At 40.7% G+C, this 16,423-nt stretch overlaps 1 protein-coding gene across 4 annotated transcripts in view; it reads right to left on the reverse strand.

Annotated features, from left to right (window-relative positions):
• Positions 1-16,423, reverse strand: part of SCAPER (S-phase cyclin A associated protein in the ER) — a 400,073-nt gene that overhangs the window by 281,804 nt on the left and 101,846 nt on the right. For all 4 annotated transcript variants that reach the window (XM_027840666.1, XM_027840664.1, XM_027840665.1 and 1 more), the window contains exons 12-15: positions 15,918-15,993; positions 12,409-12,526; positions 12,028-12,139; positions 5,064-5,204 (exon numbers count right to left, since the gene is read on the reverse strand). In XM_027840666.1, coding sequence (XP_027696467.1) covers positions 5,064-5,204; positions 12,028-12,139; positions 12,409-12,526; positions 15,918-15,993 — 447 coding nt within the window. The remainder of the gene's footprint in view (positions 1-5,063; positions 5,205-12,027; positions 12,140-12,408; positions 12,527-15,917; positions 15,994-16,423) is intronic.

A 16,423-nucleotide genomic window follows, 5' to 3' on the forward strand; every position in this document is an offset into this window, starting at 1 on the left:
GTATCACCCCAGAAGTGACAGAGAGCACTGGCTGACTGAATGGGGGTGACACATCAACAGCTGCCCTTCAGGAAGATCACCATGACAGCTAAGTGGAGGATGGACTGGAGAGGAAGGGAGCCCAATCAGCAGGCCAGCAGGCAGAAGGTGATGAAGGTCGTTATCAGGGTGGGGGCCGTGTCAAAGAGAAGTGAGCCTACTGGAGACATGTTACAAAGGTTATCAAAGGCCGTGGTGACAGCTGGGATTGGGGAGTGGGGGAGAAGGTGAGCAGTGAGGAAATTAGGGAAACACCTGGGAAACAAGCCAGGGTGACTGGGCAGATGATGGTAACTTCAACAGTAAGAGGGAAGTGTAGAGGTGGGAAGGGTTTGTGGGGAAGGAAAATGAGCTCAAGTTTGGACATGCTGAGGTTCGGATGTCTACAAGACATCCAGTTACCCAGAGAAACGTTCGACAGGCAGCTGGAAATTTAAGACTGAAGGTCAACAGAGAGGTAAGTAGACCTGAGAATCATCAGCATGGGGATGATCACTGAATCCACAGGAGCTGAAGAGATCAACAAGTGAAATAATAAGAGGGAGAAGAGAAGAAGGCCCAGGATAGAGTCCTGTGGGATTCCCCATGATTAGCCAGTGGGAACTGGATGAAGATCCAGCAAAGGTCAAACAGGTAGGAGAAGAACTGGAAGAGAGCACTTTCATGAAAATCTAGGTAGGATATAACAAAGGCAAAGGGTTGCTGAGGGGAGCCCCCTACCTATCTCCTCACAGCTCTAGGGAAGTTTGCCAGGAAGCCTTGAAATAGACTTTGTGTATATAGACTGATAGTCAAGAATTTAATAAGAAATTAACCTGAATTTCCTAACACCAAGTTTGGCTCAAGACAAACTTATGAGTTGGAACCAGAACAAGGACAAAAGAACAGACGATCAGGTCACAGGTCCTCGGTGATGCAGACAACAGAAATGTAGCCATCCTGTATTGAAGATCTCACAATTAACATTTGTAAAAAGATGACCATAAAAACAGGCACAGTTTACATCACAGAGTCCATCCCAGAGATAGTGAGTGAGGCCTTCTACATAGTCTTCTTTAGGAAGGACATTTTTTTTCCTGCATCAAACTCTGGGACGCTGGAAAGTCTCCTAAGGGAGACCTATAATCACAAAAAAAAAAAAGAAAGAAAGAAAAGAAAAGAAAAAAAGAATTCCGCTCAACTACTTGCACAAGAAAAAAAACAAAGAATGTATTCTATCCAGACTATAGTTGCCGTTGGATGGATGACTCACAGAGCTGGTCTATCAGAACATATATCTCGGAAAAACCAGGGGAAGCAGTAGAAATTCCTGCACCTGGGGCAAGCGCCACAAACCTGACCCAAAACAAGTGATGTCAGGGTCACGGCAGGCACCGTCCCATTCAGGGAGGTGAGAACCACAGGACACCAGTCCCAGTGGGAAGACGCTCTACGAGATCACAAGTCTTCTGCTGGGTAGCTGCCTCCCCCCCCCATCTCTCCCCCCCAACCCCCCAGGAAACAATCCGTCTGGTAGATTCTGTTTCAGCTGATTGTTCCTGAGATCAAAGTGATGGGTCAACTGTTTCTCTCGTGGCATCTAAGCAGCCTGATTACTGGCAGCCAGGCAATAGATAGCCAAGAGATGCTTTTGAGGAAGAGGCTGACAGAGAGCTTAAAAAGTCAACTGTCCTAAAATCTTTTAAGTGTCATGCTAGAAGACTGAAGTTGGAAAGGACATTAGGGGTCATCTAATCAGATCACTTTATCTGACAGAGGAAGACACAGGGTTGAACTGTTCTTACCCCTGTTCTCCCCATCCTGTCACCATATTCTGCCCCACCACAGGACCCTGCCCCTACTCCTCCCTCCCTGAAGAAGAATAGGTATCGTCAAAACCTTCTGAATTTTCCACGCTAAAGAACATTTCCCACTTGGGGTAAAACCGTGGTCACCTAAGCCTAGTTCTAGATACTGTAGACAGACAATGAACTAGACCCAGAATTAAATAGGGGGAGAGTAGGCTACGCTGACTTCCAGAAACTAAACAGTGTTTCAATGACCTTAAGGTTCTACTTGAAACAAAGGACTATCTTTCAAACATTTTTTCATTTCATAAATATCTATGAAGTATGGAATGTCACTCCTCTGAAGAATTCAAGCTGTCAGTCACCAAAATGGCAGTGGAGAAGTACAGAGCGGGCACAATCAAGTTACAAATGACTGCCAACAATGAACTCAGAAGGGTAAATGTCATAGAAAACATCAAGAAAGAAACGTGTGACCAGAAAGGAGGTGAGCTGGTAATATAGCAGGGACCAAGGGGAACCAGTGGGCAGGCTATCCAGCTACTGGGGGAACACTTTATAGAGGATTTACACAAACACATGACAAAGAATCACAGAAAACGAGGGGGAGTGGAGGAGATGCATAATCTGAACCGCTGGAAAGAGCCTCCACACTGATGAGATCATAAATCCACCAAATTATCAGTACAATATTTCTTCTATTTCAAAAGATCTTTTTTCATGAGTCTGATGACTTATTTCAATACTACAAAGATTCATGATTCCACTGATGTGGTTACTGCCTTCCACCAATACAGACCATAGCCTCTTTCTCTCTAAGTTTTCATGGGTTTCTATGGCCGAATAAAAATTCATCTGTTACTCAGTCTTCATGGTGATGAGCTACACTGGCCCATGGGTAATAAGAGACAGAAGCCATCACAGGCCCCTCTTCCAGCCTTTCTAGATTCAGAACCTGTCCACATTTGTGTTCTATTGCCACAGCTCTGAAGAACACAAGTTCATTCACTTCTATGCCACAAGTCATCAGAGGAGACTTTCAGTGGAGAATGAATAATATATTTCAAGTATATTATGAATGTACACTTGTGGGTTGGCCTGAGAATCAAACTATAATCTATAATACTGTTTCTAGGAGAAAAGCGACTCAGTTCTAAACAACCAACTAGCAAAGTGTAAATACAATTCCCACAGATATTTAATCTGTAAATTATCGGTTTGTAGTGATACAAATTATCTGAATGTTGTAAGTAAATATTTGTATATGAAATGCTAATAACTTTAATATACTAACTTTTAAAAACCATATAGACCTTTAATAGACTCTAATAAAACATCTCCCCCCATAAACTGCTTTTTTTAGGGATATTCTCCAATCTTGAATGAATGAATTTATAGAAAAATAGAGAAAAAAAAGGAAAACTAAAGTGACCTTTTGTGGCAGAAGAGAATGAATCCAAGATATAATTAGGTTTGGAACAATTTTGTTTCCAAGGATAGTCACTGTCAACTATGAAATTAAAGACCAAGTTATGTAGTATCTATAATAGAAAGAGTAATGGACATGGATGGGACCAGGCCAGACTCCACCACTTATGAGCCACTGACATCACTCCAATCTTGGCCTCAATCTCTCCAATTGTGAAATGGCAATAATACTTGGATATACCACCTTTATGGAGCTATTAGTGAGAAAAGTATTTTATATGAATTCTAGGAATTCTTGGCATTATCACCATCCAAAAATATACTACGGAGTCAGAAATCACCAATAATTTACTTCAACAACTTATGTGAGGAATAAAATATGAAAATTTTAAAAAATTATTAGTACAAAATACCAATTTAATTAACATATTTGGCCATACTCAAACAGAAAAAAAAAAGACCAAGCTTGATACCTGAGCAGCAATACTGGAAAAATGGAAAACCAAATGGATTATACTATTTAGTAAGGAACCTTCTAACTAATTAAAAACTAATTTAAATACATTATCTGTATCATAAGGCTTATGAGACAACTGGGAAGTAGACCCTCCTCAGAATTATGAAACATTATTCTAAAATAAAATAATTATAATGATTTTTAAGCAAGAAGAAAATGCCCAACACCAAATTAAGACAGTGCAACAGCAAGAAGAGCCATATTCTTTAATTAGCTAAATGTTAGGCCAATTCTGAGTGAGAAAGTGGTAATATCATTTTATATAAGCTGGGTACAATAGATGTGTAACTCTGTCAGAAAGAAATCTGTCCTAAATCTATGGAACTAATGAGAGAAGAGGAAAAATGGTGGATTTTTTTTGTGTGTGTATGTTTAGCTTATTGACAGAAACTCATTCAGAGAATGATTTTCAGAGATCAATGACTGACCCACAACTGGAAGTTATAGAACCAACTAGGCAGTAATTGTCAGCAGGATCTCCCGCATACCTTTTCCGGCAGACGTATTTTATTAAAGCCTTCTGGCTCAATTAAATTGGATTATTGAGAATAAAAGAGCCAAAAAGGTCAGCCAATCTCACTCATGTGGGCTATGTAAATTTACTTCAGGAGTTTTAACATCTGTCTAGATGGGAATTATGTAAACCATGACTTTCTTAATATGATGAGAGATGCCACATCAGCATAAAAAATAATAATGATGGTAAATGTGTTAGAAAATTAAACAAATTTGAATCCATTTAAACCAAGTAAAAAAAGCCATTAAGTGAAACAGAATTCCAATATTCACATATTTCTGCCATTTAACAAATGAATATTCTGACAAGGCAGTTCCTGCTTTCCCTGGGCTATCTGAGCAAGTGAAAGGGGAGGGAGAAAAAAATTAAGCTTCTACTAAAGTCTTATTCTGACTCTTTAGAGCAGCACAGAATGACCCTGGAATTCCAAAGGCCCAGCAAAGCTGAAGTTCTAGCAGAGTAGGGGCTTATGTCTGTGATATGAAGACGAGACTAGCTCAAGACAGAGATTTCTCACCAAAGGGTTGGCCCCAGTGACTCACAAAGATGGTAGTCATTTAAGGTTTCAGTGTAGGGGTATTCACAGTGCCTCTGACATCCTGAGACAAAAAGAATGACTAAAAAGAATACAATCTGCATAACTGTACACACATTTGGAGTAAGATGATCCTATTTATGACCTTTTTAAAATGACCAATTTTAATAAAAAGGACAATAGTATCTTTAAAGGAAAAGAAAAAGAGAAAATGAACAAGTTCACTGCCCTGAAAGGTACCTTGGCTTCTTCCTCTTGGGCCTTTTTCACGATGGCTTGTAACTGCACTTCCCGCTTAAATTCAGCATGAAGTAATTTCTCCTCCATCATTCTCCGTCGCTGATCTAGTAGTTCTTCCTTCCACTTTCGGACATCTTTCTCCTGTGCACAAAGGGTTAACATTACTCATTTAAGCATGGCCCTCAGCCTTCCTTATTTCACACAAGTTAATGAAAAACTGTGTTTTCTGTAAACATGTAGAGCATCTTTCTTCTGTTGATTCCTGTTTCATAATGAAGGAAAAAACAGAACCCACTGGAGAGTATCTATGGTCCGACATGTTTCTCTTCTCATCCCTCCCAAAACTGCCACATATTTCCAATACCCTCATTTCATGTTTCCCAAGCAAGAAACTTCATGACTTTGACATCTTGAAAATGATGAAATCTCTGGAAGTTGTGTTGTAGAGACAATGATTTAAGACACTGGGGGTATTTAGACTAGCTCAGAGAAGAGTGCAGGAAGACACAACAGTTACTTTTGTGTGTTTAAAGGGATATGTTAGAGTAAAAGGAACATGCACTCCGTGTATCAGTGACTAGGAATCAGAAACAACAAAAGATGAAGGAGATCAACGTGGCCCCACAGGGTTCTTCAGCTAGTTCCATCCCCTCAATTTATTGACAAGGAAAACGAGGCCCAGACAGGTATAGTAATTTGCTCAGGATCACCCAGCTTTTCAGTTGAAGACTCTACGTTTGAATCCAGGTCTTTTAACTATATCTGTAGACCTACCTCTACATCAAATAGCCTTTGCCTGTCACGTGTCTCTCTGTAAAAGATGCAGGAATAGAGTGGGACAGAAATAGCACAGAATATAGAGTCAGAATGTGATTCATAGTCTGAAGAAGACTCTTATTCTGAAGAGGACTACTATTCTCACTCTCCATTCTACCCTCTTTCTGTTCCACTGTGCTCCTAGCTCTAGCAGTTATAAAGCCACAAAACTTTAAAATGCCTTTACTTCTCCAAACCTCCATTTTCTCAATTGTAAAATAGGAATAATACCTATCTTCTTAACTACCACTCACAGATTCATAAGGAATACAATACAGGTAAAAACACTCTGAAAACCATAAAGCCCTATGCAAATATAAGATGGTGGTATTGGGGGAAAATATATGACACAAGGGGTTGGGCCATATAGCCCCTAACATTCCTGCCATCTTCACTGCTCTACAATTCCATGTCTTGGTTTGCAAGGACATTCTGAAACAGAATGAAAAATCATGAACAATTTCTATTTCAGTTTCAACATGCAAGAAGAAAAGAAATGTCAACATCAGCGTGGCATGTAGCCAAAAACGGGTTAAAGCAAAAATGTATATCTTCTTATCATGAGCCATTTGAGTCTCATCTCTTTGTGACAAATGATTAAAACAAAAAATAATGATAAAGGCCATGAACTGCTGACAATCAAAAGTCTTCACATTATTTTCCTTTTCGTGTTTAGTATTTTATTTTGAAGTCAGTTTTATACATTAGCACCCCACTGGGACCAGTTCAGTATTGCATGCTGATATGGCATCGATCAAATTATCTTCCACAAGACCTAGGAACATTCAGAGAAAGGACAACTTTAAAATGATTAATCGTGAGTATCAATGGACTGACACATACTCTCTCTCTCTGTGTCTCTCCCTCTCTCCCCACCTCTCTGTCTCTGTCTTTTTCCCTCCTCTGCCTCTGTTTCTGTCCTATCTGTAAAGAGATTTCATCTGTAATACATAAAAATATACCAAATGTAAGGGGATAGTCCATGTAGGCTTATCTCTAATAATATACAGCATTTTTAAATATACTAAAAATATATCTTTTACCAATACAAAAAGGTTAAAGAGTGAACTTCTAAGGAAAAGCAGCTTCGGGCAGCTAGGTGACACAATGGACAGAGCAGTGGCCCTGGAGTCATGAGGACCTGAGTTCAAATCCAGCCTCAGACTTGACACTTACTAGCTGTGTGACCCTGGGCAAGAGATTTAATCCCAATTGCCTCGCTTCTCCCTGCCTCCCCCCACCCCCCAAAAAAAAGAAGTCTCTCACAGTTGACACTGGACCATCAATGGTTATCATTGGGTGTGGTTATCATTCTTACAAATCCAAATCTGTTCCTTCTATGTACATCAGAAATAAAACAGTCAGAAAAACTTGCCACAAAGTGCTTTGTTTCCCCTTTGCCTCGTCTATTTTAAGCTGCACAGATTTTGTTTATGCAAAAACTTTTGGTCCACTGTGCTCCTAGCTCTAGCAGTTATAAAGCCACAAAACTTTAATCATCACTCACTTTATCTTTTGCAATCTCCTTTCTTTCTTGTTCAGTCATAAATTGTTGCACTATCAATAAACCTCATGGGTCATTTCTTCCTTGCTCTTCTAATCTGTTTACGATATCATCCTTTATGGTTAAGGCATGTATCCACTTGGAGTTTATCTTGGTAGACGGTGACAGATGTTGATCTACACCTAGTCTCTGCCAGGCTACTTTAGAGTTTCCTGATAGTTTTTGTTTAATAGAATTCTTGCTCCAGTGGCTGGTTTTCCTAATAGTGGACCAGCCTTGCATTCCTGGTATAAATTCAACCTGGTAACAGTGTATAATCTTTGTGATATATCACTATAGTCTCCTTGCTTATGTAATTTTTTGCATAAATATTTATTATGAATGTTGGTCTATAATTTTTTTTCTCTGTTTTGACTCTCCCTAGCTTAAGTAGCAAGACCATATTTGAATCATAGAAGAAATCTGATAGGATTTCTTTTGCCTTTTTTTTTTTGAAACTGCCTGAGTAGTTTGGAATTAATTTCTCTTTAAATGTTTGATTGATAGAATTCATATGTAAATCCATCTGGTCCTTTTGTTTGTTTTCTGGCAAAGGAAAGTACAATTATGGCTTAATTTCTTTTTTTTCTGTTTTTTTTTTTTTTTTTTTTGCTTTTTAGTGAGGCAATCAGGGTTAAGTGACTTGCCCAGGGTCACACAGCTAGTAAGTGTCAAGTGTCTGAGGCTAGATTTGAACTCCGGTCCTCCTGACTCTAAGGCCAGAGCTCTATCCACTGTGCCACCTAATTACCCTCTTCTTTCCTTTTTTTAATCCACTTAGCTAACAGCTTATCTTTACAAATAAACAAAACACAGCTCCTAGTTTTATTTATTAATTAATTTAGTCCTTTGTTTTCAATTTTTTATTTTTACTATCATCTTTAATTTTCAAGATTTCTGTTTTGGAAGAAATTTCTGTTTTGGCTATATCCCTGAATCTTCATATATTGTCTCACTGTTGTCATTATCTTTGATAAAGTCATTGATTGTTTCTATGAGTTGTTCTTTGACCCACTCATTCTTTAGAACTGTTATTTCATCTCTAATTTCAAAATTTGGCTTCAAAGGCCATTTATTGAATAATCTTTATTGAATTATCGTCAGTAAAAGATGTATTTAGTCTTTCTGCTCTCTGCATTTTTATATCCTAAAATATGGTCATTTTTTTCAAAGGTGCCACAGCTGAAATAGGTATATTCCTTTCTATCACTACTGAATGATCTGCAGAGTTCTATTACATCTACTTTTTCTAAAATTCTATTCAGGTGTTTAAAAAAGGTTTTTTAGTTAGATTTATCTAGGTCTGAGAGAGGTAAATGGAGGTTGTTCCCTGTTACAGTTTTACTATTTCTCTCTGTAATGCCTTTAAATTTTCCTTTAAGCATTTAGATGCTATGCCACTCAGACCATGTATGTTTAGTATTGATATTAATTCACTGTCCATGGTGCCTTGCAGCACCAGTTTATCTATCTCTTGTAATCAAAGTCTATTTCTGCTGTTCCTTTTTCTGAGATTATGAGTGCCGCCTCTGACTCTTTTACTCAGCTGAAGCACAGATTTTGCTGCAGCCCTTTATTTTAATTCTGTGTGCCACTTTCTTTTTCAAGAGTGTTTTCTAATCCATCCTGCTCTTCTCTTCTGTTTTATGTCTGAGCTGATCCCATTCACACGCAGCTGTGATTATACTTGTGTATTTCACACCATCCTGAAACACACCGAGGTGCCTCATCACCCTGGACATCACTCCTCTGACCAGTTCTGATGACAATGAGGTTTCAGTGTTGCCCACTCCTCCCCATCCCTTTTTGCTAGAGTATACAGAACTCTATTTGCATGCCCCGAGGATAGGGGATAATTTTCCAATTCTTATGGTTCCAGATGCCCTGCCCCAAGTGTATTCCTCTTTTCTATTCTTCTTTTACCATCATCAAACTATAAAGTGAACCATTGCCAGGCTCTCTGTCTAATTAGAATCCCTCTATGATCCCTGATGATAACAGAGTTCTGATGGGATACAGGCATCATCTCCTTATACCAGAATGCCAACAGTTTATCCTGATCTAGTCTCTTATGATTGCTCCCTCATGTTTTCCTTTTTATGCTTCTTTGGACCCCTAGGTTTCTGTTTCAAAGTTTCTACTGGGCTCTGACCCTCATCAGGAACTGACTCTAACCCTAATCCTAAAATGCACACTCACTCTAAATTTCCTTAAAGATCCATTTTTTTTTCCTCCTGTAGAATTATACTCAGTTTTGCCAGATAAGTTATTCTTGGTTTTAATTCCCTATGTCTTGTCTTTTTGAATTTCATATTCCTAGCTCTCTACTCTAAGAGTGGCTGCTAAATCCTGTGTGGTCCTATGTACTTTTTTTCCTCTAGTAATCTTATTTCATTTTGAAGATCATTTTTAGCTTTTTTTCTTATACTCTTACTTCATCTCCCCTAGGAACCCAAATTGTGTTTTACTTTAACACTTTGCACATAAATATTTTGGAGTCTTTCTCTTCATCTGTATTTGTGTCTCAAGCATCCATGTCACCATAACAGCTCTTTCAGGATTCTTTTTGTTTGTTTGTTCATTATTCTAGCCTACCTCATGACTTTGGACTTTACATTAAGGACAGGGGAATGTCTGAGCTGAGCTACTGTCCTCTTCGGTCCTTAGGCTGCTTTTCGTGGGTAAGGAGTACTGTATTATTCCATGGTCTCAGGGAGAGCTCAGCCTAGGCACCAACAAGCTTTCAGTGCTCCCACAGTGGAGTGACGAAGGTAAAAGTCTAATCACTGCCCTCTCAGTCTGAGCTCCACAAGTTCCTAACCTGGGTTTGGATGTGTGCAACATTGCTGTGGTTCTGACAATAACTGGAGTCCCAGGAGACTGTTGTTGGACTCAGTTACTATCAGGCAGCTAGAAATCAACCTGCTGCTTCTGAGTGACAAAACTTAAAGCTACCTTTTGTTCTGCGATCTGTACCTTAGTTATGACCCTGTAGGCTTCAGAATGTACGGGAGATTAGAACTAACACCTACAAAGATCCTGGGGTCAAAACCATACAGCTACCACTTGTTTATGCTTTTGTTCCTCATTCGTTACACAGCCTAGAACTCACAACGATTCTTCAGCCTCGGGCACTAACCCTTATATTGACCAGGAACTGGGTAGCAGACGAGTGAACTGCCGGCTGGCCCCTGTCCCTGCGTTCTGCATAAGGCCGATGTCCCCCTGTATACCCCTCAGATCTCAGTCTTCTTCTATTTCCTGTGCAATGGAATGCTCCAGGCAGCAGACTCCTGGTCAGATTATGTCCCCAATGCCCACAGACCTCTCTGTGTGTCTCCCTGTGCTGGCCTGGGCTGGAAATAGGACTCATTCTGGCTTGGTGCATTTTCTAGATCTCTCTGGATAGGCCATACTACTTCTTCCCTACTCTGTGATGCTAGCTCTGCTTTCCTCTTACATGCTAAAGACTCCTAGATACCTAGCATCAACCCTCCATTATCATAAAATCTTAACCCATCTACCATGCTGTGCACCCACCTCTGGACACAGTATGCGAATGTACCTTCTTAACCCATAACCTACCTCAATGAAGAGGCAGAATGACCCACTATAATAACAGAGGCAGAGTCAACCAATCCTGGGTACAAATTCTAATACTTAATAGCTCAGCAACCACGAGTAAGCCCCTTAATCTCTCTGAGTTTCAGTTTCCTCTTTTAAAATAGGAATAATAATACCTCAAGTACCCACCTCCCGGCACTACTATGAGGATCAATCAAGACATGGTTATAAAAATCTTTGCAAAAGAGAAAGCACCAGATAAATATCAGTAATTATTTTAATATATCCAAGTAAATAAAAATTACTTTCACTTTCTAGAAAATTCATGTTAGTTTTTGTGAACATATTCATTTAGTCAACAAGTGTTTATCAAGCACCTAAATGCCAGGTACTGTAATAAGTGCTAGGGAGAGAAAGAAAAGCAAAAAACCACAGTCCTTACCCTCAAGGAATTCACATTCTAATGTGGTGGAGACAATTTGTAAATAATTGGGTATGTCATACAGAATAGATGAAGGTCATCTGAAACAGGAAGGACTAGGAAAGGCTCACTGAAGAAGTCTTGAAGGAGCCAGGGAAAAGAAGAGTGTGGCGGTGAGAGGGCAGGAGGAAAAAGCAGGCAAAGGCAGGGAGTCGGGAAATGAAATCCTGTGTTCCAGGAGCTGCCACAGGCCAGAGCAGATGGACTGTAGAGGGCCCTGCAGGGGTGTGTGTTGTCACATGATGAGAAAAGGAGGAGGTGGACAGGTTACATAGACCTCTAAACACTGAGAGAGAGTTTATGTTTGATCCTGGAGGTCATGGAGCAGGGGTATAATATGGTCAGTCAGCATGGCGGCTGCAGGAGGATGGCTTGGAGCTAGTAAAGACAAGGGTACGGTAGGCAAGAAAGCCTATCTGACTGCTCCTCCAGCAGACCCAGAAGAGAAGCTGATGTGACAAAGGGTGTGACGGGGGACCAGAGACCAAACCCAAGCTTGAGGCCCAGTCGCCACATTCTCCAAGAAAGGAACTCCCTTCCATCCTGACAAGAAAGCTTACCCGTTCTAACAGTTTCTGAAGCTTCAATGTTTTCTCTTCACGCAGTTTTTCCCTTAGCTGCTGGGCTTTCATTTGCTTTTCTTCATGTTTCTTCTTGGATTCTGCAATTGTCCTGTTGACACATTAAGAAGAAACAACAGACAAACACTTTAGAAGAGTCAATGAAAAAAGTCTATGCTCAAATCAGCCATTGAACTTGTTGGGAAACAAACCCTGTTCTTGCCTGCATCTTATTTGTTTTAGGCATGCAGTTCTGAATGTGTCAGCATTTTTTCAAGGGCAAAGGGCCTTAAGAGGTTAAGTGACAACTGTTTTTAATGGTTTGAGCTGGCCAGTTTCTTTTGATAGAAAGGATATTAAATCAGGTTTAAAAGATCAAACCTTTTGCGTGAGGGCGAGGAAAGTTTTTCATGCATGTGAATCCCATGTCCTGGCGGTCTGGCAGGTTCCTCCTCAACTATATCGCCCCAGGATGTATTCTGACGCCATGACTCTCGAGCTGTTCCAAGTTAAAAATCAGTTGTTTTTGTTATTAGAGAACAACCTGGTCTGAACATAATATTTTGAAAATCAAGACTTTGAAACTGACTACTTGAAAAGACATCTATTCCTACTCAATGATTTACTGTAAAAAGAAACTCTAAAGGAATTCTAGGAAGATGGGACAGTGATAGGTATCCTAGTGGAAGTTCGCCCCTCATCACACTAAATAATACAAGTAAGAGCCCCCAGAAAACAAAAACTCAGCAATGGCAGAAAGGAGTAACCAAAAACAAAACAAAACAAAACAAAACAAAACAAAACAAAACTCACCACAAAGTAATTCTTACAGAAAAAAAAAATGTGGGATAAGGAGAGCTAAGTGAAAAGGAATAAGCCTCACAGAGTGATCAGACCACCAGACAGCCTGGGAGCAGGGATACAAGCCCCACCCCCACCACCACTATACAAGGGTTAATTTCAAAATGGATACCAGTAACTACACCAGCCCTGAAAGTCCAGAACTGCCCTTGCCATGAGAAGCAGTAAAGAAGCGGTGGCCAGGAGGGGCCAGGTCACTTGGGGTGAAAGAAAAGAGAGGCTGGTCCCTTAATCTTTCTGCAAAAATTGCCTTGTGCCGAGTTCTTTCAGTTATGCTCTTCTTGACACTGTGTTTGCTGAATCTGGGGGCTTTTCACCTCTAGTATTTGGGGACAGCGCACCCAGAAAAATCACTCCACCGTCTTGCCTCAATTGCCTCAATGAGTTTCTTCTCACAATAAATCACTTGGAATAGGAACATCTTATCATGTTATGTTATAACATCCTCTTGTCTTATATCCTGCTAACTCTAAAAAAAGCAGGAGTTGCAATCATGATCTCAGATGAGGCAAGAGGAACAAATAAGGAACATAAGGAGTTTGCATGAACATGGGAGATCAAAGACCTATATGGAAGTTTCCCCATCCATAAAAGCAGGCTGTTGGAACAGATGACCTCCCTCAAAGGGCCATTCCAGATCTAGATGTCTGAACATCTAGAACATCAAAACAAAATTAGCAGAACCAAGAAAACGTTATACATGATGCCTGCAACACACACACAAAATACACATACATATACAGAAGTACACGTGTCTATCCATAAACACACACCCATGAACACTGCTGGGTGGCACTGTTATTGTTCAGTCGTGTCCAGCTCTTCATGACCCCATCTGGGGTTTTCTCAGCATAGATACTGGAGGGGTTGGCCATTTCCTTCTCCAGCTCATTTTACAGATGAGGAAACTGAGGCAAGCAGAGAGTTAAGTGACTTGCCCAGGGTCACACAGCTAGTGTCTGAGGCCAGCTCTGAACTCAGGAAGAGAAGTCCTCCTGCCCCCAGGCCCGGTGCTCTGTGCACTATGGCCTAGTGGCACTGTAGAAGGTACTCAGTCTGCTCTGTTCCCTTCGGTACCTGGAAGGGTGGAGTAAATCTCAATGGCCCTTTGTCTATCCCACCTAGGCTTCTCTGGTTTCCACTCTACTCCCTGGGCTAAGAAGCTGAGGACAGGGCCTGCTCTCAAGAGCTCACATGCCAATGGGCACCAACATGCAGAGCCAGGCAGACAATGTACAGACGGGAGAAGAAGGACAGAGGGAGGCCACTCTCCGGGCTGCACTGCTCTGGCCTGGCTGCTCCACCTCCTCACTCTCCTTAAAGGTGCCTCTGTCTGGAGGGTGAGCTCAGCTCAGACATTCCCATGTTTCTCACCTGGCTACAGGACCACTACTCTGGGACTTTTCTGACTCTCTACCTGTACCCCAGTTGGGTACCTTGCCTCCCCACACTCCCCAGCCCTGCAGGTTCCTTTTGGGTATGGTTTTCCTCCCTTAGACTGTAAGCTCCTTAAGGGCAGGGACCGATTTTCTTTTTGTACTTATACTCTCACTTAGTACAGTGCCTGATACATAGTAGGTGCTTAATGAATGTTTACTGATCTACTGGCACTAGCATTAAGGGAGCCTGAAGAGTCCTACAAAAGGAGAGATTTTAGCCAAGCTTGGAAGGAAGTTAGGAGATGAGGGGAATGACAGCACTAGGAGGCCATTCTCACAGGATGCTGGGCAGGAAGGAAGGCGCGCTGTTGTAAGAAGTAAGAATACTGGAGAAATAGGAAGCAGACAGGTTGAGGGGGGGGAGTAAAAACCAGAGGGGACTTTATATTTGCTCCTGTAGGCAGCAGGGAACCATTGGAAGGAACTGGATCAGGGAGAGGAGGGACAAAGTCAGCCTGTATTTTAGGAAGATCAATTTGACAGTTGAGAATGGGGACAGACCTGAGGAAGGAAGATGAACCAGGGACTACAGCAACATCTGAGCAGGACATGATGAGGGCCTGGCCGGGGCAGGGCTGGAGATTTCATTAGCACTCCCTGCTATGGCATTGTCTCACTTGTAGTCTAGGGACAATATAATGGTCCTCAGGCTAGTACTGCCCCTTCCTCCGCTGTTTTATAGTCATATCAGACAAAAAGTTGTTCATAAAATCACAGTAGTACAGAGATCACTTAGAAATCTCCCAAGATTCAGAGAGAAGTATGGGCTCTTTGGATTAATTGAAATGTTTGAGTCTCTAGCTAATACCAACCTAGTGTGAGGTAAAATCAAGATACGGGAAACATTTAGGTAAAACAAAGACAGCAAAGTCTACCATATAGTTTCTGTTACTGGGGAAAGAGAAGAGGCCTGTTAGGGGAACGTGCCTTAGCCCCTGAGGAGATAAGTAAAACAGCTCCAGTCCAAGCAGTCTGTTCAAAGATGGCTCACCCTGACCTTGCCTTTGGTTTTTCACAGTTTTTCACAGCTCTCCTTTCAGGTCCCTTTTTCAATTTCTCCTCTTGTTACCATTTTCAGTTATGACATCCTGCTCACCAGTCCTTTCCAGCCCAAGTTGTGATGTCTTGCATAGTTCAGGGGAGGTGGGGACAGACACTGCCTACTGCTGCTGCTCGGATCTTACAGTCCTCACCCCTAACTCTCAGTCTGTTTCCTGAAGACTGGGCACCTGCCTATCAAACTCCTAGGCAAGATTCAATTCTGCCCTCTAGCCCAAAGATCACCATAGTCCCAAATGTCTCTCAAGGCAGAGAGAATGCTTGTCCCTCCAAACTACAAATACCACAATGCCAGGCAGTTCTTCTCAAACCCCTAAAACCTATACACAGCCAGATGTGATCATTCTAACAAACGTGCTAATTATTTGTCTTCCTCAGAAGTAAGGGTTCAATCTGGAGGGAATGGGAAATGACTCTTGTATACAAACAAAAGGAACCAATAAAACATTTTTTAAAAGGAGGAAAAAAAACTCTAATAAGTTTATCTCTACTTATAAGCACATCACATGCACATTTGCCTGCTATATATACCTTCATAATCAGCAAGGACATCATTCCAGTCCATAGACATGCCACAGAAAGATATACTTCCACTGCTTACACTAGCCTGAAATATAATAAGGAAAATTTAAATACAAATCTTCAAATAAAATTCTATGCTAGTAAAGACTCTGTGTGTGTGTATGTGTGTGTGCACATGTGTGTAACATAACAGAATCTCAAATATATCTGACTTAACCAAAACTTGAGAAAGAAAAAGAAAAATTATCTCATTTAATTAGTTAAAATTAGAATGTTGCTTTAATAAAAATCTGAACAATGCAAAACATAGTAAAATAAGGCCATAAACTGAAACACAGTTTTAACAATCCATATTAAATTTCCTAAACAACAGTTTCTCAAGTGATTAGAATGAGCACCTGACTTAAATCCCACTGCTTTTGAAATGAAAGAATAAACTATTAGAAAGACACTAAATAAATAGTCACATTAGTAATAGGTCACATTCATCTAACAAGAGCTCACGTTTCCATGGC

The sequence above is a fragment of the Vombatus ursinus genome, unplaced genomic scaffold (genome assembly GCF_900497805.2).
Source record: "Vombatus ursinus unplaced genomic scaffold, bare-nosed wombat genome assembly UNPS02014847.1, whole genome shotgun sequence".
In the NCBI taxonomy this organism is placed as follows: domain Eukaryota; kingdom Metazoa; phylum Chordata; class Mammalia; order Diprotodontia; family Vombatidae; genus Vombatus; species Vombatus ursinus.